Source organism: Falco cherrug, chromosome 6, assembly GCF_023634085.1.
Source record: "Falco cherrug isolate bFalChe1 chromosome 6, bFalChe1.pri, whole genome shotgun sequence".
Taxonomy (NCBI): Eukaryota; Metazoa; Chordata; class Aves; order Falconiformes; family Falconidae; genus Falco; species Falco cherrug.
This window is the reverse complement of record NC_073702.1, coordinates 73,951,006-73,973,730: the sequence shown is the minus strand read 5'-3', so window position 1 is coordinate 73,973,730 and position 22,725 is coordinate 73,951,006. Positions and strand designations below refer to the sequence as shown.

The 22,725-nt window shown below is 48.3% G+C and overlaps 2 protein-coding genes across 3 annotated transcripts in view; one reads left to right on the top strand and one right to left on the bottom strand.

Moving 5' to 3' along the window:
- The window catches only part of PPM1G (protein phosphatase, Mg2+/Mn2+ dependent 1G), a 28,343-nt gene extending 23,877 nt beyond the window's left edge, over positions 1–4,466 (bottom strand). Inside the window, exon 1 of the mRNA XM_055713523.1 lies at positions 4,143–4,466. Coding sequence (XP_055569498.1) covers positions 4,143–4,262 — 120 coding nt within the window. The 5' untranslated portion in view covers positions 4,263–4,466. The remainder of the gene's footprint in view (positions 1–4,142) is intronic.
- A 764-nt stretch (positions 4,467–5,230) lies between these two features.
- The window catches only part of NRBP1 (nuclear receptor binding protein 1), a 43,838-nt gene continuing 26,343 nt past the window's right edge, over positions 5,231–22,725 (top strand). For both annotated transcript variants that reach the window (XM_055713525.1, XM_055713524.1), the window contains exons 1-2: positions 5,231–5,373; positions 5,585–5,807. In XM_055713525.1, the coding sequence (XP_055569500.1) occupies positions 5,601–5,807 (207 nt within the window). In that variant the 5' untranslated portion in view covers positions 5,231–5,373; positions 5,585–5,600. The remainder of the gene's footprint in view (positions 5,374–5,584; positions 5,808–22,725) is intronic.

The following is a 22,725-nucleotide window of genomic DNA, read 5'->3' as shown; positions in this document are numbered from 1 at the left end:
TCACTTCCTAAGGTAAGACATACATCTTGGTTCTGGCAACTATGCAGAAACTCTGAGAAGGTCCAGGGCCAAACCAGCGGAAAGGTGTGTCCCAGGGGCATTTTGGGCTTAAATATCAAACTGCATCCAACCTTTCCCCTTGCACGTCCCCAAACTACAAAGATCAACAACATACAAGCTACATACACTGAGCAACCTTCCCCTCCACAAGGTCTCTCAAGAACATCAGACTTTGAGGAAGGCACCACCCAAATTTTACAGCCAGGTGCCTGACCTCTTTTGCCCTATAGGTAAGCAAACCAAACCTGGCTGTTCCAATGCAAGGCCTAGAACTGATGGATGGACTGAATCTTTCTCTTAAACCTTCCCCCTGCCCAACTAATCTCCTGACATTCCTTAAAGTTCAAGCCCTAACCTACCAACTTACTGTTGGCAGACCACACCCCACATGCTTTTGTTCAAGAACAATCATGTGATACTTCAAACGACTTGATCTAGTCTCTGCTGTGGTTCAAGTTCACCACCTTGAAGTTAAATGTGCTACAGTTGCCCCAAAACCACTGTGCTTAATCCAAGACAGCTGGCTCAAAGATTTGGATGTGTTCACAATGCCAGCCATAACACAGAATTTCTATATACATACACACACACAGAGTATGCTACAATTGCTGTGCAGCCAAGCAACTGTTGAGCTCTTCATTTTTGTTGTAGGAGTCCTTGGATAAGAGCTCTTTGCCCTCTGGAGTCCCACAATCTTATAAGACAAAAACTCTATTCCCCTGCAATTTCTATCAAGTGCTAAAGAAAACAGGAAAAAGAGAGGCTCAGGGTTTATGCAGTACTTAGTGCAATGAAACTCCTGACACTGTGATGAAAATAAGTGTCTGAAATTACAATCTTAGTTCAAAATGAAAAAAATTACTCAGAATTATAATGTAGGAAATTTAACCAGACAGCTCACTGGAGATAGCAAATGAAAATAAGAATAAACAAAGAACCAGCATTTTAATGCTCACTTTTCAGAGCATTTACAGAAGCTAGTGAGACAGCAAAACCACAACAAACTAACTGGGCTAAGTCCCAGGTGACTAAACAGCAGTTTAATTAGAGCAAGTAATGCAGATGCTGCTAGGGAGGAAACCCAGTATTGGCAGCAAAAAACGTTTCTCTACTCCATTTGTAGAGCACTCACCGCAACTCATCCTGACCCCGAACCAGGGTGCTACAGTCAAGGAGGGCAGACAGACACGGCCAGCACGTGTTGGTAGGAGTGGGTTCAGCTCCTGCGCTGTGCACAGGGCTTGCTCTACACTGCTCTGGACAGGAGGGCCACTGGCTCCTCAAGCTGGGCTGCACACCAGCCCCGGCAACTTCAATGGTACAAGCAGTTCAGAGAGCACCCGATCGACCACCACTCAGACCACCTCTGCTGCCAGCACAAGGGGCTGCCAGTTACCAGTCTCCATCCTTGCTCCCAGGTCTGGTAAGCTCACTGCAGTGACTGCCTTCCAAGCTAGCCATCACCTCATGCTCTTCAGACTGAGCAACAGATCACAAAACCCGGGTGCCAGCTTTCTGCTATCTAGCCTTCCCCTCAAGGGATTCTAGGTCTCCCCCAGCTACCTCAGCTGTTCTACAGCAGTACTGAGAAACATCAAATTCAGTTTGATAAATCTTCATATTTTGAACCAAATTCTTGCACTTTTTGAAGCAAGGGCCTTTTTTCCTGAGCCCTGGAGTGAAATGAAGCTGCACACAGGAGTTGTTGGTGTCTCATCTTGGAGATACAGTCAGAACAACAGCAAAGAGCTCCGAGAGGCCCCATTCCACTACCTCCAAAGTGCTTCATGCACCTTTGTATCCCAGAGCTCTCCCCCCTGAACCATAAAGCTGTCTTCAGCTTTTTTCCTTTTCTTATTCACTCATAGTACCTAACACTAATTTTTGTTGGTATCCTTATCTTCTGGGTCCCTCATCTGCCCAAAATGTTTCCATACTCACAAAGCAACCTCTCTGGACTAAGAATGGATTTTTATTATAGTATTTCTTCAGAGTCCTGTATACGCGTCACCTGAGGGCTCCTAAAACATGACTTAAAGGCAACAGATAACTCCTTTATACAAATTTCTACTACCCAAAAATGCCTGTGTCGTACCACTTGTACACGCCCTGACTGGTTTCACTAACACAACACATAACCAAAACCTTAAGCATAAACATTTGCCCAGAACTTTCTCCAAGCCTTACATGAGCAAAAGTACAATTAAACATGAAGAAAAGGAAAAAACACAAACCAAGACACAGAGAAGAGCACATAGCACTGGAATGCCAGAAACTGTAACAGAACTGTTGCTCAGCTGTATGTGAAACATGTTTCTCTCCCGTTACAGACTTCAAAGCAATTTACAGCAGGTTCAACTTGTAACGCAAGCACTCATGCCATCTTTTCTCATTTCTCGTGATAACAAAACCATGTCTACACCAATGGCCTCAGTATTGCTTCTACCAACAGGGAGATAAGCCTGGGAGATGTTGGCTAGTGCAGAAAACACAGCTGCAAGCTCTGGGCCTCATCCAATTTCCATAAAGGTCAACAGCAGTAAGAACAGACCTCAAATAAGTGAAATTACAAGCCAATGCTCCACCTGTGGGAGGGCTACTTTAGCCCACCACCACTATAAACAGGGGCAACTCTCTACTCACCCTCATCCAAGCCTGCCTCCTTAAAACACACACTTCCAACCTCTGTGCACCAAGGATGCCAGAACGATGTCTGCATTCAGCCTCTTACACGAGCTAATCCCCTCGCAGAGATTATACTGCGTATCACCTCTGTGCTCCAGTAATGTCTCTGTGCCACCATTTCACCCCTCCAGACGTCACTGTGATGGACGAGCTGAGACACCAGCAGTCATGGTCAGCTGAGTACACACATATCTTAAGAGCACTCTCCTGCCTCTTCTACCGTGGAAATGTGAGCCCACACTTTCACAAAGCTCTGATGCACACAGAAAAGAGGAAACACCTGGTCACCGTTTTGTCACCAGTTAAGACCACTGTAACATTTCAGTAGCAATAAAGTATCTGATAGCATTGCTCATGAAACTATTTGCAAAACCTCAGTCCCCAGCAGTCTGAATGGAACATCCTCTCCAAACTAGCCAAAGGGCTACAAACAAGAAGGCTGCTTTACCGTGTTCAGAGAAGTAGTACCCTGGGAGGGGCTGTAGGGACCAATACTAATCCTATTTAATTTAGCCTGTTTGCTGGTTGCCTGGAAGGGAAAATAAAGCAGCACATTAATGGCACTCAGAGGGTGTTAAATTCAAAGAACGAGTAACTGCTTGCAAGGCTGAGGAGTCCCAGCAGCTTGACATTGCCCTTATACAAGCAGCTTTACAAAGTAGTTCCAACAGACTCCCTCACCGGCAGGAGCGTGGGCAAACATCTGGCTCCTGCAGTCAGATTTCTATCTTGTGGTAATTCATTTGCCCCATAATTAGCCTAGCTAGTAGGATGGGAAAGCCAGGACTGGCTACAGGAGGCTGAGAGCAGCAATGAGAATTCCTCCAATAAATTCACCTAAGGAAAAAAAAAACAAAAACCAGGGAGAGAGAGAACAGAGACTGACACTTCATTTCTGCCTGGAAAGAAAAGCAGAGATTTTCCCAGTGGATTTTTCATTTGCTTTCATTCAGTGCTTCATCCCAAGCACTAAACTGCCCTTTCCTCCACTTTTTAACCCAAATCTCTCCTTCCCTGCCGGGATTTCTCCGGACTGCCTGTGCCAGGCGCGCCCCCGCCGAGGAACCGCGCCGCGCCCCACGCAGCGGGGTGTCTCCCCGGCAGCTCACCGCGGGAGCCGGGACAAGCGCCAGCCCAGCGGCGTTCCGGCAAGGCCATGGTAGCACCGGGAGCGGCAGCCCTTCCCCGCTACCGACGGACACCGCGGCCTCAGCGCCTGGCGCCGGCGGGAGAGACCGGCCGCCTCCCCGTCCCACCGGTGGGCGCCGGCGGGGCCGCCGCGCCGTCCGCCTCCCGGCGCAGGACGCCGAGCAAGGGCCGGGGGAGAAGGAAGCCTCCCCGCCGGGCTCGCAGCGCCGGGGGCCCAGTGGGCCGCCCCCACCCGCTGCCCCGCTCACCTCCATGGAGACGCGCCAGCCCTGCATGGCGCTGAAGCCGAAGTGCAGCGGGCGCGGCCCAAGGCCAGCCCCGTCCCCGGAGCTCTTCACCGTGTTGGGCTGCGACAAGTAGGCGCCCATGGCGCCGCGGCGGCCTCCGCCAGCGGACCCGGCCCCCGGCGCACGGCGGCCCTGCGCGGAGGGGGGCGGCGGGGGCGGCCGGGCCACGCGCGACCGGACTGGGCGGCACCGGAGGGCGCGAGCGGCCCAGCGCGGGCGGCAAGGCAGCGAGGGCGGCGGAACCACCCACCAGCGAACCGCCGAGCGGAAGTCGCGCGGCCGGAAGCGCGGGCTATAGAGTCGCCAAGGGGGAACAGCGCTCAGCCCGCGCGGCCGCGGCACAGGGGCCGGAAGCGCCTACCATAGAGACGAGCGGCGGCTAGCGCGGCGCAGGACTGACAGCGCGCTCCGCTCGGCGGCCTCAGGCCCGCGGGGCTCGGGCGCGCCCCCCCGCCTCCGCCCCGGCCTGTCAGCGCGGCGGGGCCCCACGCGGGACTGCGCACTGGCTGCGAGCTGCCCCGCGGCCCCCTCCTCCCAGCGCCACAGGTTCCCCCGGGCCGGCCGAGCCGCGCTCCAGGGACTGCGGTAACCCTTCGGGGGCCTGCTCGCCCTGCCGACTCGGGGGAGACGGAGGCCGCCCCAGGCAGCCGCGCTTCGAGCAGGCTCATCGTATAGCGGGGAGGGGGAACAGGGAACTCGGGATCGGCGGTACCACCGCCTGCCTGTGGCGGGGGGCGGCCCCAATCACTCGCCCCGCTGAGACGGCGAACCCTCACACCACGCTGCCAGGTGTGCCTCCCGCCGTCACTCCCCCCCACCCCCCCGGAACCTGGTGCGCCCCCACTGCCTTATATAAACTTAGCCCCACCCACCGACCAATCAGCAGAGGCTGACGGCCCTTCTCCTGGGCTCTCATTGGCTACCGACCGGGGCTAGGCCACCTCGCCCTCCCCGCCCGCTTCACAGTCCTTCACGCAGTGAGCACGCGGGCGCCCCCTATCTTCCTTTATGCGTCGGGGCTCCGCCCACCGGCCAATTCGCGAAGGCTGGCGGCACGCTCCCGGGCTTTTATTGGCCGTCCCGCGGGAGGCCCCGCCCCGGACGGCGCGTTACGTAGCGCGGCGGTTGGCGGCGGCGGCCTGTCGGTGGAGTAGCGACGCGTTTGGGGACTGGGAGGTGCCGGGCGAGCCCGGTAAGTGCGCGGCTCGCGTTCCTTCTCCCCCCCCCCTCCCCTCCCGGTTCCCACTGCGTCCCTGCATTGCCTTCTGCCTCGGGCCGGAACTGGCTTGGTTGCGCGCTGCCAGCAGGCCCGGGGCGCGGCCCGGCCCGGTCCGGCCTGGCCCACCGGGCCTGGCCTGGTCTCATAGCCGCCTCGCCTCACGGCCCGCGCCTCTGGCCCGCAGGTTCTGCGACGTCAGAATGTCGGAGGGTGATTCCAAGCAGGTGCCGAGTAGCGGCTCCGACTCGAAGCCGGAGTCTTCGTCATCTGGCCCAGGACTGACCTCGGTGTCTGCGCCGGTGACTTCTGCCGCGCCGCCGGAGGAGGAGGAGGAGGAGGAAAGTGAGGATGAGTCTGAGATCCTCGAGGAGTCGCCGTGCGGCCGCTGGCAAAAGCGGCGTGAGGAGGTGGGTGCAGGGGGCCCGTTCCCGGGGCTCGGGTGCGCAGGGGAGCCCTGACCAAGCCGGGCCGAGTGTGGGACCTACGCGGCCTCTTGTCCCGCCCCACCGGCTGTCCTCTTTCCACTCGTCCCCGGGCCAGCCCGGGCCTGGGTGGTGAGGGCCCATCTTGCTCCCGGGGTGGGAAGGAGATGAATGGCCCTTTGCAAGCTGCGTGGCCATCGTTCCTCGGACTTGGGAATGTCGAGACTGGAGTGCGGCCTGCTTTTCTCCCTGCACATTCACAATGCTACAGGCTCATCTGTACGGGTGGTGTCAGGGCCAGCTGTTGCTGCTGCGTTGAGCAGGGAGTGTCTCCAGCACTCCTACATGCACCTTGTCTTGCAGATCTTTTGCTCTGGAGATAAAGAAGAGTGGCGACTAGATAGCCCATGGTGGTTGCTCGGGAGCATGGGGTTGAACAGTACCTGCTGCGGAGGCAGCTAGTTACCCACTGTTGTCAGCTTTTATATTATTCCTTAGTTTTGGTTTGCTTTGAAATCTTCAATTAGGATAAAGCGTAGCCAGTTTGTGCAGACTTCTTTCTTGGCTTCTCCTATTCACATCCAATTCTCAGTACATGTATTGGAATTGCCCTTTATGAAAACACAAGTAGGTTAGATCTTATTGTTTGGACCTATCCCTTTTTCCACTCATTGCTGTGCGCTGTTTATCTTGTTGGGGGCTGTCTCCCCAAACTGGTTTCTGCTTCATGTTGGCTTAGTGAAACCTGTTCTGGCTGGGCAAGCTCTATAGCTGTGGTAGTTGCTGAAAGACAGAAAATGTTCACTCCAGTACTGTGGCACAAATGCTGATGCTGCTTTTCTCAGCCAAGTTAGGGCTGAGCATAGAGGTTTGTCTATTTTACCCTTTATTGTAGTCACAGAGTAGTTCAGGCTCTGATGGTGGTGAAAGAATCATTTATTCTGATGTAAATTTGGAGGTCAAAGTAAGGTCAAGGATTCCCTGCTGTTCCTTACCTTTGCTTGCTTGGAAGCTGTCTTGATTTTGTTAATGTAAGCTGAATTCTAGCATGGTGTAGTAACAGTGTACTTTCTTTGGTGAAGCTATGTGGTTGGGGTTGCAGTGGGGGAGGGTACCTGTATGAAGCTTTAATTCTGTCCTCCACAACATATTGCTTACGATAACCTGACGTTGGGGAACAAAACTGATGTTCAGTTTGTGTATTCTTTTCAGTATGTTTTAATACTGATCATTCTGACACAGAAAGATAAAATTTGCTTCCAGGCTTTTCTGTACTCTCCTACATAAAAAGTAGGATTTGGTAGGCTCTAGTATTTTCTTTGGATTTCAGTTTCCCCATCTGCAGACAAACTAAGGCCCAAACATAAGTTCCCTAACATTTTGGCACGGCTAAGTTACTGTCTTCTGGCTTCAGAATGAGAGTGGCTGGTTGGTTTGAAGGCAAACTGCCTCTATATGTTAGATGTCTGAGCTTTGTTCCACCTTATAGGTAGAGGAATGACTGTTCAAGGCCACAAAAGAAATTGACTGACCTGGGGTAAACCTGGGGCCTCTGATTCTCAAGCCTTCATCCGTCAAGGTTGCACCACCTCCTCACAGGAACTGCTGATTTGGTGTCTAACTGATACCAGCCGCAGTTGCCTGCATGGGGGCCTTATGACTTGTGCATATGAAAAACACGCAGCTTCTAGTGATCAGGCAGTTAGATTATGTTTTATATCTTAATTTTGCATGTAAATTTGTGGCTTGATTAGACCTGAGCTTGTGTGGAGTGACATTCATTCATTTTAAGTGTATGATCTCACACTCTTTTTGCTGTCTTCAGCTTTTGGACTGATCCATTCCCTGGAGTTAACTTTCCCACTGCAGTTGTTCCAGCATGAAATTTATTTTGGAATAACAGCTTTGCTTTCTGAGCATCTTGGCATACTGAACTGTCTCTTGCGCTAGTGGAGTCACTGTAAAGGGCTGTCAGCATCAGGGCCCAGTCATCACTGGTTATTCCGGTCAGTGCAGCCGCAGGGACAGGCTCATACTTGCTCCCCCTCAGCAGTGAGGAGGTGTTACCCCACGGAAAAGGATGTGCTGCCCTCTGCTGCAGTGATGCAATCCTGATTCTTAATCTCAGCAATATCTTTGGATACTGAATTAGGCAGCCACCTTGGAAGCAACATGAGATGACCTGGGGAGAAAACGGCACATGTGATCGCAGGAGGAGTAGGATTGTGTGCACTGCGTGTAGTCTGGGTGTTATGTTCTTTACTGCTTCCTTTGAGTTGTGTATGTGGATGTACATTTGGAAATGCAATAACCTCACTTTATCTTTTATATTTATTATTTTTGAATAGCTATAGGCTCCTCATAACCCACTTCCTAGAGCAGAGGTGATGTCCTCGTTGTGGTTTAACTCCAGCTGGCACCTAAGCCGGTGAAAGGGACTGTGTGGAGAGGGGCCCCGTGAACCCGAGGGAGCAGGCTCTGTCTCTATGGACGGGAGGGGCGTACGTGCTCAGGCTGTTCACCGTGAGGCAGCAGATTTCAGGGGAACGAGCCGCGGGGGGTCCTTGCGCATCTCTGCCTCTCGCCGGTGCCTCCGCGGCAGGTTCTGGGTACAAAATGATCGTGGGGCGGTGGAACGGCCTGCGGTGGCTGTGGCAGCTCCCCTGCTGACCCGCCGCCTTCCGCCGGGCGCACAGACGCGTTTCTCCACCGGGGGCAGCCGTCCCGGCACCCCCCCCCCCTCGCCGAACGCGCCCTTCCCCCGCTGGCTCTTAGCGGGGCTGGGGCGGGCCGCGGCAGCGGTGGGGCGGGGCGGGGCGTCTCTCGAAGTACGGGTGCTCCAGCCAATGGCAGGGGCCGAGAAGCGTTACATCACCAGCGTCGGCTGCCATAGGCTGCTCACCGCCCTGGCCACGCCCAGCACCGCCTTAGCTCCGGCGGCGTTGTGCTCCCGGTGAGGGCAGAGCGCCCCCCGCTGCCCGCCCCTGCCCCCCTCCCTCCCTCCCTCCCTCCCCCACCTCCCGCTGCCTGCTCTGCGCCCTCCTAGTTCCGCCGCAGTGATCCGAGTCACGCAGCAGCCCCGACCCGTGCCCGGGTTCTCTGGTACCCGGGGCCTGCCCGCGCGCATCGGGCTCAGTGCGCTCGGTGTGTGTGCAGGGTGAGGCAGCAAGTCAGCAGGGGCTGTCTTGGGCGGGGGGAGGTTTTGGCTGTTAGCACCATCGAGTTGGTGGGACTGGATGATGAGGGGCTGGAGCACCTCCCTTGTGAGGAAAGGCTGCGGGAGCTGGGCCTGTTCAGCCTGGGCAGGAGAAGGCTGAGAGGGGACCTGAGCGATGCACACAAGTACCTTAAGGGCCGGTGTCAGGGGGCCGGGGCCGGGCTCTTGTCAGCGGTGCCCAGCGACAGGACAAGGGGCAACGGGCACAAACTGCAGCACAGGGAGCTCCGTGGGGAGAGCAGGAAAAACTTCTTTCCCTTGAGGGTGCCGGAGCACGGGGACAGGCTGCCCAGAGAGGCTGTGCAGTCTCCTTCTCTGGGGACGTCCAGAGCCCACCTGGACATGATCCTGTGCAGCTGCTGTAGGAGAGCCTGCTTGAGCAGGGGGTTGAACTAAGTGACCTCCAGGGGTCCCTTCCAACACAAGCCATTCTGTGATTCTGTGATTGTGAATTACTTGGCCATATTTTAGCTACAGCAGCCTAGGCTAATCTGTATTGACTAATATAACTTAAAATATATTGGTTCCCAAGGGGTGAATAATGCTGGGCACAAGGCTAAACTGGGAGAGGAGCAGCGGGAGAGCAGCCCTGCAGAAAGGGGCCTGGGGGTGCTGGTGGGCAGCAGCTCTCGAGGAGCTAACAGTGAGCCCTGGCAGTCCAGAGGGCAAACTGCATCCCGGGGGCATCAAACCCAGCCAGTCAGGAGAGGGGCCTGTCCCACTGTGTTCAGCGGTGGTGCGGCCTCACCCAGAGTGCTGTGTGTGGTGCTGGGCTCCACCGTTTGAGCAGGATGCAAAAGACCTTGAATGTGTTCGGAAGAGGACAAGTGAGCTGGTGAAGGGCTGGAAGGCATGTTCTGAGAGGAGCGGCTGAGGACTCTGGGTTTGTCTCATTTGGAGAGAGGCAGGCTGAGGGGCGACCTCATTGCTCTCTGCAGCTTCCCGAGGAGGGGACATGGAGAAGGAGGTGCTGAGCTCTTCTCCCTGGGATCCAGGGATGGGACGCCTGGGAATGGCTCAGAGCTGTGTCAGGGGTGGTTCAGACTGTACACAAGGAAGCATTTCTTCGCCGAGAGGGCGGTCAAACCCAGGGACAGGCTTCCTGGAGAGATGGTTGATGGCCCGAGCCTGTCGGTGTTTAAGAGGTGTTTGGACAATGTCCTTAATACCGTGCTTTAGCTTTTGGTCAGGCAGTTGGACCAGATGATCCTTCTAGGTCCCTTCTAGCTGAACTATTCTATATTCTACGCGATTCCTGCTTAAACTTCAAATGTAAAAAAGGGTTGAGTTCATTGATTGTAATTTTTCTCAGAGGTAGGGAGCTTCTGTAGTGTAAAGTGTGCAATTGCTGTGACAGCTTAGTCTTTTGCAATTAAATGCTGCTGTGAAATTTTGAACTAAGAACCTATTTTAACTAGTCAGAGAATGTTGACCTTCCCCAAAGTTCATGTCTCTGTAGAACATTCAATGAATAGTGCATGTAGTCATGTTTTTGTATACCTGAAGGGTGAAGGTGCGACCAGGGTGAGATGCTGGGAGGGGAGGGTTGAGGGTAAATGTGGCATGTCCCATTAGGATACTTATTTTCTGTTGGTTGAACAACTTATACAAGAGACTTAGTATCACTCTGCTCTTTCCTGCACTGTATTACCAGTATAGGCATTTTCCAGTGTCTATCTCCTGTCCTTAAGCGCTGCAGAAACCGTGGCAATCTGCTTTCTTATGCTGCTGCTGGGTATGCATTACAAGTGTGGATCTCCTGGTGTGTTGCAAACTGGATTGCTTTCCTACCTGAGCTGAATCCCTCTCTACAATTGTAACCACGCCCCTGCTTACTTTCCTGACATGCACAAAGGTGAGGGTTTAGCCTCTGCAAGGAGCTGAAGATAAACTTTTAACAGGGGAATCTTGTCTTGTGGCAGAGGCATAAAGGACCCACAGCATGAGGTTAGGGGAGTCACTGGCAAGCTCTCCAAGCTTGTGCTTACCTCGGTCCCTTTTGGCTTTTATTCCTGATAGAAACCTACTTTCCCCAGGTGACATTCTATTTTCTTCTTTCAGCCAGTATGCATGTATAATTTATTTTCCTTCAATTGTCCGAGTACCTTCAGAATTACCTACTATGCCTCCTAGGAATAGAAACTTCTTAATAGATGGATTGCAGCGACACGCTTGGAGTTCATTTTTAGACTCCTGCCACTGGCTGGTATTAAACCTGAAACTGAGGGCTTGGGCTCAGTGCCTGTTGTCCCTGAGAGCTACACAGATGGAACAGAAAACTAGCTTAAACATAACTGTAGGAGAGCTTGTGCTCTGATGCAGCAGAATCTTTTTAGTTTTTAGCCCAGTGTTACTGTGTTGGGCTTGGCAAGCTCTTATTAGTGGGAGAGACTTAACCATTCACAGACTTAGACAGCCCTGTAGTTTGTCATGTGTTTGAGCTATTTATTAACGATATTTCTTTCTATACCTTTTATGGGTAGGAAAAGTGTGATTGCATAAGCCAAGACTTCATAATAATACTTTGTTGACATCTTTGTAACGTGCTTATTTACTAAGCCATTTAGTACTATTGAGTGAATCTGTATCATATTGTGGATGGGGGTACAAGCAGGTTCCCTTGTAGGTATATATATGAGCATCTCTATCATGGTTAAGAAAGAGAAAAGGACCGGGCACACTTGGGTATGCTAGGTTTCCTCTTCTGCAGGCACCTTGTGAGGTACAGTCAGTTGTGGTACAGCATTTGCCAAATGCTGCTTCATTCCATGGTTAACAGAAGGCTTTGTAAGGATGTATAGCCTGGCACTTAAAGGAGAAAAGAGAGATAATGAAAGAAAGAGTACTGGTCTCTGCTTATATACCTTTGTCCTTTCTCTGAGAATATGTCAGGCCACTCAAGATTAGCAGGTGAACCTTGTACCATTCTTGCAGTCCTGCTTGCATCCAGTCCCTTGGCTGGAAACTTGCCCAAGTGCTGACTTGCTCCATCCTGTGTGGGTGGCAGATATAGGGGTTGTACTTTTCTACAGATCCTAAATTTTGGGGGGTGATTTCTGGGGTGGTTGAGTTCTTGCTAGCCATCAACAATGTCCCTTGGAGAAAGAAATGACCTTGTGCTTGTCTGATTGTTGATCTGTGCTTGATGTATTACTAACTTTTTTGCAAGCTCAGCTTCTGGACCACTTTCCACATTATACTCCCACTTCAGTGGCTGCTGAGATTGAAAGGTTCATTTTTGCCTCATCCCTGGAGACAAATCTCTTGTAAGTGTGTCTGTGCGTACAGGGTTGCTATGTTGACAGGGTTGCTATGTTGATTAATTCTTCTTTTCCTATCTCTAGTATTTTCCACTGTGAGGTAAATTAATGAAAGGTGCAGTCCTTCGTAGCTTCCTTTGCTGTGGTGTGCAGACCAAGATAGGATGATGAAATTCCATGTGGACTTGGGTGTCAGGTCAAGTGCGGAACTTCAAGAGCAGTATTTGAGGCAGTATGTGCTGTGCCTGTGAGTGTATCAGTGTTCAGTCTTGTCTTGCTGTTCTTCGTTGTATACCATTGCTGGAACTTCAGAACATTGAGTATAGGCAGCACCATTGCCATTAGTTTGATTTTCTTCTTCTTACAAAAGAAAATGCTGTCATTTGGATAAATGGTTCCCAGCCATTCAGGGGGCACTTGGTGGCTAGGTGGCTGGATGTTATAGCTGAATTTTAGTGCTCAGGCTAACAGGTGCTCTTGATCCATGCTAGTGCCATGAAATCTTAAGGAAAGAACTGTGGTTTATGAGGAGCTGAACCCAGAAAGACAAGAAGTTACATGCTGGGTCTACTGCATCTTTTTTTTTTTTTTTTTCAAATACTTATTGTTGTATTTTAACTCCTAATGGGCGTCTGTTTCTCACATGATTTTTAATCTGGAGCCAGTTGATGAATTTTGCACCCCTGTATTTATATTTCTTCAAGGAGATGGAGTGCAGGATTCTTGAAGAGAAAATGTCAATAGACTGGGTGTTTGGATTCTGTGATGCTTGAGTCTGATTTCTTAGCCACTGCTGTGACTGGAAAGAAATTTTCTGAGACAGTAAAAGATAAGCATCACTCTGTCTTTTCTTATCACCCATCTGAGTTTCTATATGTGGGCAAGTGAAGCATTGTTCCTTGGAAAAGAATTAAAGGTGCTCTGAGCTTTGGATTCTGCTGCTGGAGAGGACAGGTTGCAGAGATTCTCAGTGCAAACTAGTGGTAGGAGGGCTGCCAGCTTTTTGATAGGCTTTGGCAATGGACCTGGTTTTTTTCTGACTGGTGAAGAAAACTAACACCATGCTGTAATTTTTATGATTTTACTTGACTGTTGGAAAGATACTGAAAAGAAGGAATATGTGCAGCCTTTTAACACTTTTATTGGCTCATCAGAGGGCTTCCTGGAAGGAACAGCCTTTGATATGTGCTTGAATGAGATGAGGGGCACTGCAGGATGTAGAGGGAATTGAGCCTTTGTCTTGGTCCCGTTGTCTACAGAGCCAGTATGTTCTTGCTTATTGACTGTAACAGGCAGCTGGCAGCTTGTTGAGTGCCGCCCCAGCCAGCATCACTTCTCTGCCTTTGTGCTGCCTCAGTGGGGGAGTGGGAGCAGCCAGGGCAGCTGTCTGCTGCTTTTCCAGCTTTCCTGGATGGTTAGAGGTGCTGGTTACACTCCAGCTGCCTGTAACTGAGGGATAGGGTTTACTCTGCATTCTTCGTAGAGCCATTCTAAAAATACCGTGGTCAGTGTAGCTTACTAGCAGCACCAGAGCCTTCCCCTTGTTAGACCTGTGTCTCTTTAGACCCACATTGGGAGGCCCTGGGAAGTGGTCATGGTGTCATGGTTGCTGCTGCCGGTTTGGTGGGGGTCAGGTGTTAGTCAGGCTTACGCTCAGGAAGGAGCTTACTGCTGGGCCAGCAGAGGGGGGAGGCTGCTCACCATCTCTGTTTCTAGGTCCTGCCCTGCCGTGAGGCCGCAGCAAATCCTGATAGACAGAGGCACTGTGAAAGCATGGCCAGCCATAAATAGGTTAGCACAAATGGGAGCACGGTGCTTTTCCAGGCATCCCGTGTTAACATGGGTGATATGAATAGCTATATCCTGTTTCTAAGGATCAGTGCTCAGGGAAAATCCCATTTCATGGGTGTTTCTAGTACCTGTCTTCCAGGCCTTCTGTCTCTGTAAAATCTGTCCCCAAGACCTCTTGTCCTAACTTTCTGGCTAGTCTGCCTGTAGCGCACTAGCAGATCTGTGTGCTTGCATGTGCACGTACACAGATGTGCTGGCTTGACCCTGGCTGGACGCCATGTGCCTACCAAAGCTTCTCTATCACTCCCCTCCTCAACTAGACAGGGGAGAGAAAATAAAATGAAATGTTCGTGGGTTGAGATAAGGACAGGGACATTGCTCAGCGATTACTGTCATGGGCAAAATGACTTGGAAATAAGTTTAATTTATTACCATTCAAATCACAGTCGGGTAATGACAAATAAAACCAAAACTTAAAACCACCTTTGCCCTCCCCTTCCTTTCTTCCTGGACTCGGCTTCAGTCCCAATTTCTCTACCTCCTGCCCCGCATAGCAGTGCAGGGGAATGGGGGCTGCAGTCAGTTCATCACATGTTGTCTTTAACACTCCTTCTTCCTCCAGGGGAGGACTCCTCACACTCTTCCCCTGCTCCAGCATGGGGTTCCTCCCACAGGAGACAGTCCTTCATGAACTTCTCCAATGTGAGTCCTTCCCATGAGCTGCAGTCCTTTATGAACTGCTGCAGCATGGGTCCTTCCCATGGATGCAGCCCCTCAGGCACAGCCGGCTCCAGTGTGGGTCCCCTGTGGGGTCACAAGTCCTGCCAGCCAGCCTGCTCCAGACCAAGCTTCTCATGGGGTCACCTAGAGCATGCTTGCACAGAAAACAGTTTGAAAAATAATTTAACAAAAAGACAGTACAGGTGACAGTGATCAGGCACAGGGCTGTGGGCTAGCAACTCATCTTGATCCTTCTTTTTCCACACTTTTGGCCCTTCCCTCAAACGTGTTGTTGTGCCCAAATACTCTTGTTTGATCCTGAAATTGCTCATCTCCAGCATCCTGTTTTAAGTCCTATGTTCCTTTACACAGCACCTCTACTTGGCTTGCATAATATTGCTGAGGGAGCTTCTCCCGTTGAATTGCCTAGGTGGGTTTTCCTAATAGGGAGAGTGACTTAATTGCTCATCTTTGTGGCCTTGGGAGTCCTTGGTTAAGTGTTTCATCCATCATGGATTAGGCTGTCTGGGTTCCCCACCCTGTTGTAGTTTTTGTCATCACTGATGTGGTTCGTGGTTCTACTTTGAATAGCACTTACCCAGATATCTTTCTACAGCAATTTGGTGAAACATTTTTTGCCTGTTAATTCAGGGAGACTTCTGCAGCTCTGCCTGGAGTCGAGCAAATAATAACAATGCAGAAGATGGAAGAATACAACTTCTTAAACTGTGATTCCAGCAAGGATAAAGAGAAAACATGTAATTACAGTAGTCTCCTCAATAGAAAATTAGTATCTTGTGAAAACATGGAATTCTGCTCTAGCTTTTTCCATGTTTAGTTGGCAGAGCCAGAGCTTCTGCTGTTAAGCCACTAAATAAGAAAGTGAACAGGAGAAGAATGGAAAAAAAGACTAAGGTGTTTTGCTATGACATGTTCTTGGAACTATCAGGAGCTGAGGAAATTTGAGCCAGGTAGTATATTTGGACTATTGTATTCAGTAGTTAAAAATGCACATGCTTCAGATAGCTAGTTTAATTTCAACTTGCAGCCATTTTTACTTCTGATATTTATCCTGTGTTAGTCAGCTTTATGGTTTAATTTATATGTATATAAAAAAATTAATGTCAGGATCAAGTGTTTCCTCATCATTCTCTTTAAAATATGATGTTTGATCGCTTCATTGGTTGCTTTCTCATTCTTGTATTATCAGAAATGTGAAATAATTTATATTCATATTCTGTGTGCCGTGAGCGATTTTTACAAGCCTGTTCAAGGTTCGTACTTACAGCACTATACCAATTTTTATGGCGTTTTATATTCCTTTCCTCATAATTCCTAATATTGATCTTTTAATGCCTCCTAAGACTATGTGATGTTTTTCAGAGTTATCTGCAGTGGTTTGAAGATCTCTAACAAGTGCAAGTATCACAGCATAACAGAATGGGCTAGTGCAGCATCAAAGTAGCTAACTTGGAGTTTATCTTGTCTGTTTTTCCCCCATTTGTGGTGTTTCGCATTATTGGCGCTCACCTGAGCTTACTGCCCCTGGGTTCAGTACTGGGAACTTCCTGAAGCTTCCACTCAGTTTTATTTCTGACTGTTCTCTGGGATATGAACTGTTGGTGTCATATGTTTGATGAGGATTTTGATAACCGTACAGGAGTGATAATAGTACAGTAAATATAGAGGTACTGGTGAGTTACCTTCCTGATGGACTTCTATCTGAATGGTTTATATTTGTAGGATACTGGGTGTTTTTCCCCGCTTCCTTATTTGTTTTGCTGTGCTGTTTCTGTTTCCCTTTGGGAGGTAGGGATGGGAAATTTATCATCTCTTCCTAATTCCATAGTTCAGCTCAGTAAGACTGAACTCTCTTTGACTCAGTTGGGTTGCTCATTTATTTTGAAGTGCCAAATGAAACCAAGCATTTGTCCCTTTGGGCTCTTAGTAGACAATTTACGTATTTGTTTCTGTTATCCATTAAATGGATGGGAATGATGCATGTCTCCCTGTGGGATATCAAGAGCAGTGCTTTTTCTGGACAAAGCAAATTGACTCATCATACTTTTTTGTTGCTAATCTACTGACTTGAGAGTTATCTGACATGAATTTTCAGTGAAGCCTGCCCCTCAGTATGTGGTTTAGCTAGAACTGTCAAAAATGCTTTTGGACAGGCTGCATTGGCCTCTGGGCTGCAGTCCGTGTGACAGTGGTATGGTTCAAAACTCACTGCTGCTCTGCAGAACAGTTGTCATTCTCGCTGATGGGGTGGAACTGGGCTCCTTGAACAGTGTCCTGGCTCCAGGCTGTGTTCTGCCCTTCGTGGTCCAGCTGCGTGGGTCAGCACAGAGCAGGAATCTCTGGGAGGTGGCAGGGACACTACTAGGTGTGCTTAAAAACTATGGTTTTGGTTTGTTTCTCAAGATGGCATTTTCTGGGCTGTTGCGTGTGAGATTACAAGTGAGGGCAAGCTCCAACTCATGGGAGACTTTTAATTCTGTATTTAAATGGTCAATGTGTTCATTTGGTTACATAGACAAGCTTATTGCTAATGTATTTTATCTTATTACTTGTTCCAGCACATAGCTGTGTGGAAGAACCAACTGTTGCATTGGTGAGGGTCAGATTTGCTTTTTCCTTATACTTCCGATTGCTGTATGAATTGGCTTGTAATAGCCACGGTAATTGATATCTCCCTTTCCTTGAGATTGTTACATTACAGTAGTTATTTTTAATTTTCTTTTTGATTAACCACCTTTCAAGCATTTTACTACCATGAATATAATTGCAAAGGCCAGTGCTGTCAGTTTAACTAAAGTGTGTAGTAGGCTTGCTTCTTTTTGTTGAATTTTTTCCCCCTTTGCCTGCAAGCAGATCTTGCATTCTTTGATTTTGTTTCATTCTAGATTACCTTCAAATTTGCAACACAGATGCTTTTGTTTCCTCTTTCTGTTGGTAAATGTGCTACTTCTTGTTTCACCGCAGCTCAGTGAGAAGTAATGTTCCTCTGTGGTCCCGCTACTGTCTTCTATAGGTGTGTTCTCTCTGTTCTCAAGCTTTTGCCAAGCTGGTTGAGCAGAGCTTTTATCTTTTTCTCTGGCCTTGAAGGAGCACCCAGGGTAACTTTTTAACATAAATGTGCTACTTTTAATGAGATTCTGCTCTTCTTGTAAGTGTCTGGCCTAATGTGCTGTCATTCCTGATCTTTTTTCAAAGTGCAGTTTCATTCTGTACTGATATTCTAATTATTGTGGGGTTTTCCAATTTTTATAATATTTTTTCTTGATTGTAAATAATTGCTGTCACTTGTGCCTTAGGCTGGCTGTTTGTTTTTTCTTTTAATTGACAGATCATGTGAACTGCAGAATGCCTCTCCAAAAGTCTGTGTTCTTTCAGTGATAGATATCCAGATGTTTGAGAGCTATGGAAAAAAATATGTATTGGACAATTCAAATAACCTGACTAAGGGAAATATCTTTCAAATATTTTTCTCCTTAGAGCTAAGTCATGCCTTGAAGTAACAACATTTAAATATTTCCCCCACTGCGCTTTAGTTACTTAAATTCACTTGAAATTTTTTCTGAGTTTCCTTACCTCTTGTTTATATGGACACAGCGCTACATTAGTGTTTCTGCTATAAATTTTTTGTGATTGTGGAACTACTTTCTCTGTTGTCTTCAGAAAATCATGCTAAACTGAGTTCAGTTAACTTCTTCCTTCATAGTTTAAAACCTACCTAGTCCATGTGGGCTTTCTAGGAAAGGAACACTTCAGCGTAATGTTATCTCTAGGAACACAGGGTATTTTATTGGAGCTGGTCATCTTTTGTCATTTCATCAAAACAGTTCATGAGCAGCTTGTTGTTTTTAGTCTGGGTTATAAAAGACTACTGAAAATTAAACAAGCTAAACCAGTCAGTGTTAAATTGCTTGACAAAGCTTGCAGGAAGTTAGGGCAAAGTGAGGAGAGAACCTGTGTCATCTTCATCCTCTGTTCATGCCTGCTCTTCAGGGCGAGAGGAGTATTGCTGTCGTCTCTTCAGGGCACGGGTATACCAGGCTACCTACATTGCTGGTTACACTCCTTGCCCTTCAGGGCAAAGCATGGAAGGCAGCGTTTTCAACATGATATTTTTATTTTGTCTTGCTCTGTAAGGTTCGTTGAGATGTTGAAATTTATATTCCTACAACTACCTCTGTTTGCAATAGTGTTAAGTAAGTTTCATTGCTTCTGAACTGTGAGCTGTTAAGTTTGCCACCATCCGTCAGTCACCAATAGCTGCTTGGAGGCAATGGCTAGGCGTAACCCTCGGAAAGGTACAGGGCAAGTGCTAGAATGTGCTTTCATGAGGGTTTAGGATTCCACTTTGCTGATCACAGAGAGGGATGTGGAACAGTGATTTGGCAATCTGAACAAAGGAGTAATTTGCAGTTGCATTTTCAGTTGTCTGTTTGCATTTTTCCCCTTTTACTCTTCTGCCCAAGTTGTTGAATCTCCTCTTGAGCTGAGAATTACTGTCAGTAATGTCAGATGGGTTTAGTGTCTTGAGTCATATGTGGTGTCCTGGAATATTGCCTATGAGTCATAGAAATTGTGGTAAACTTGCCCAAAAATGGGAGAAGAGATGATAAATCCACATCTGCTGGCTGTATTATCGGGGCAGATTTTGAGTAGTTGTTGTTACTTGATTAATCCAGTAAACCTAGAAGGTCTTTGGATAGTCAGCAGAAGGAAGGGAATATAATAGATGCAGGGGCAGTGGGTGTTGGTAGTCATGGCTTTTATCCTGGCTCTCACTCAATACTAACACATCTGCCTTTCTGTTGGCTCTTGGCTTGTTTATTATTAAATTAAAGCATTTTGGCATTCAGCTTTTAGTTGTATGAGGTGTTCTTATATTACTGTCATTCCTAAGATATTTCTTATACTGAAATTTGAAGGAGTAAATGTTCTGTCCTTAATTATCTTCAGTCTTTCAGCTTTCTTTAATGATGAAACATAACAGACCTTGTCTGGTATTTAGATGTTGATATCTGTGTGTGTGTGTGTATATATATATATATATATATAAAAACCCCAAAAACAAGTTCTTATGGTAAATATGATTAATGTCTCCTTAAATCAAATCTCAGACCTTTCGACCTTCAGTTGTGCAGGAGGCAGGGGGTGGGAAGAGAATGGGATTGTTCATGCTAAGCTGCTTTTCTCTTGTGATTGTTTTCAATAGTTATTTTCTGTAGCTCAGGTTGTCTTTAATTGTGGCCTATATTCCTACCTGTGTCAGTCCATTGCATCTGGTTTTATCATAATAATTTACTGCTCAGTTTACTGAGCAATCTATGTCACTCTGGTTGTACTGTTCTTGCAGTCATTTGTCACTGCAGTATGTCATCTGCGATTTCAGAACATTGGATGTCATTGGGCCTGCTAGAATTCCCTTGGAAGATCATAGAAAAGAGTCCTACCTATATTGATTGGCTTTCAATCTAAGTTGTCAGGCTACTGATGGGGTAGAATAGAATAGTTCAGCTGGAAGGGACCTAAAAGGATCATCTGGTCCAACTGCCTGACCAAAAGCTAAAGCACGGTATTAAGGACATTGTCCAAACACCTCTTAAACACCGACAGGCTCGGGCCATCAACCATCTCTCCAGGAAGCCTGTCCCTGGGTTTGACCGCCCTCTCGGCGAAGAAATGCTTCCTCGTGTACAGTCTGAACCACCCCTGACACAGCTCTGAGCCATTCCCTGGCGTCCCATCCCTGGATCCCAGGGAGAAGAGCTCAGCACCTCCTTCTCCATGTCCCCTCCTCGGGAAGCTGCAGAGAGCAATGAGGTCGCCCCTCAGCCTGCCTCTCTCCAAATGAGACAAACCCAGAGTCCTCAGCCGCTCCTCTCAGAACATGCCTTCCAGCCCTTCACCAGCTCACTTGTCGTCTTCCAAACACATTCAAGGTCTTTTGCATCCTGCTCAAACGGTGGAGCCCAGCACCACACACAGCACTCTGGGTGAGGCCGCACCACCGCTGAACACAGTGGGACAGGCCCCTCTCCTGACTGGCTGGGTTTGATGCCCCCGGGATGCAGTTTGCCCTCTGGACTGCCAGGGCTCACTGTTAGCTCCTCGAGAGCTGCTGCCCACCAGCACCCCCAGGCCCCTTTCTGCAGGGCTGCTCTCCCGCTGCTCCTCTCCCAGTTTAGCCTTGTGCCTGGCGTTACTCCCTCCCAGATGCAGAATCTGGCACTTGGACTTGTTCCATTTCACGCCCTTAATTTCCCAGTATGTCCATCTATGTAGATCCCTCTGCAAAGCCTCTTGTCCATCAAGAGAGTCAATAGCAGTTCCCAGCTTAGTGTCCAAGGAACAGGTATTTATACTGCAAACATTTTTAGTTCATATTATACAACAGTAACCTTATTACCTCAGTGGACTCCTTTCTCTGCTCACAGTTCTCATGTGTGCATGTCCTGTCACTGTGTTAGTCCTTGTTATTATGCATTGTATTAGGAGCTTATGTTCAGCTGATTGTTGAGGTCACCTCAAGTTCTTCTTGGTACCTACCTCCTACAGCAGAGTTTCTTTATACGTACAAGCCCTAGGTTTTCTTGCATTTCAGTATGGTCAGCTGGATGCTTTTAGTCTGTACCCAGTCTGCCAGAGTTAAAAGCACTGTCCATTGGAAACTAGTCTCTTTCTCTTATTTAGTTTTATTAGTTAGGAAATTACTGATAACACAATACTATTGTATAGTGTTCAATTCATTTAAGTGTTGTGGGTGGCAGAACATTTGCATCAATTCTCATTAGCATAACACTGTAGATGAAATAGAGTAAATTTGATGATGTAAAAGTGTCTGCCAAGGGGGAAAGGATTTTTGAGGAAGCCCTTATATATGGAAAGAAGCTTCCAGCAAATGGGATGCTGATGGGGTCCCTAGTGAGGGAAGAGTAGGTGAGACAGTACGAATAGGAAAAGCTGTGAAGCCAGGACTTCAAGGTAATACAAGTGGAAGATGGGTCTGGGTTTGCTGGCCAAATCTTTGTATTAGCTTTTACCTCAAGGGGATAATTGGGTCAGCTGAAAGTGGAGTGATCCTGGGTATGTGGCCAGCTGATGGCGAATAGCAATGGTTGATGGTTGACACTTAGAAGGTAAATTCTATTCTTTGTGTTCTCTGATTAGTTTGAGATAGGAATCTGGTTTGATCACTGTGCATTGCCTGGTGCAGGACTTTAACTATGACTGTAACTTCTGCATGCCTGTGAAAGAGCTGTAAAAGGCATTGCAGAACAACAGATGCTCTAGATGTTGGAGGAAGGGAACACATGTACATCTTTGGATACTGCTACATGTCTGAGGAAAAACAGTATTATGGTAAACACTACTTCTGGGAGTGTTGTTTGTCTTGTACCCATGCAGGTCTTTTAGCATTAAGTGCTTCCACAGCCCTAGCTGTTCTCTGCTTTGAACTCTTGCTTTGTCAGGTCCCCTCCTCTCCCCTTGCTGCTTTCTTAGTGTTCATCTATGTCTTTATTAGGTACAGATGTACTTGTGGTGGGTGAACTTTTGCATTTATTAACTAAAGAAATTATTGTAGCAGTTTCAATGTATAATCAGTTCCTAAGTGTTCCCAACTTGCAACTTTCCCTTTGGTTCTCTCTGCTTGGATCAGTTTCCCCTCTTGAGTTTCATGTCTTACCACCGTTCAGAAAATTCCTCCAGAAAGTTATGTCTGAGCTCTTGACTTTTGTTGTATCCCGTTTGTACAGTTGGAGGGTGGTGGGTTTTTTTGTGGTTAAATTAACTACAGATATCACGAAACATAGAAATCTAATGTTTTACTATAAAACAGCCTTTGTGCAGAAGTAGTTTTCCCTCGGATATGCCCAGGGCTTGCTGGTTATGTGGCCTACAA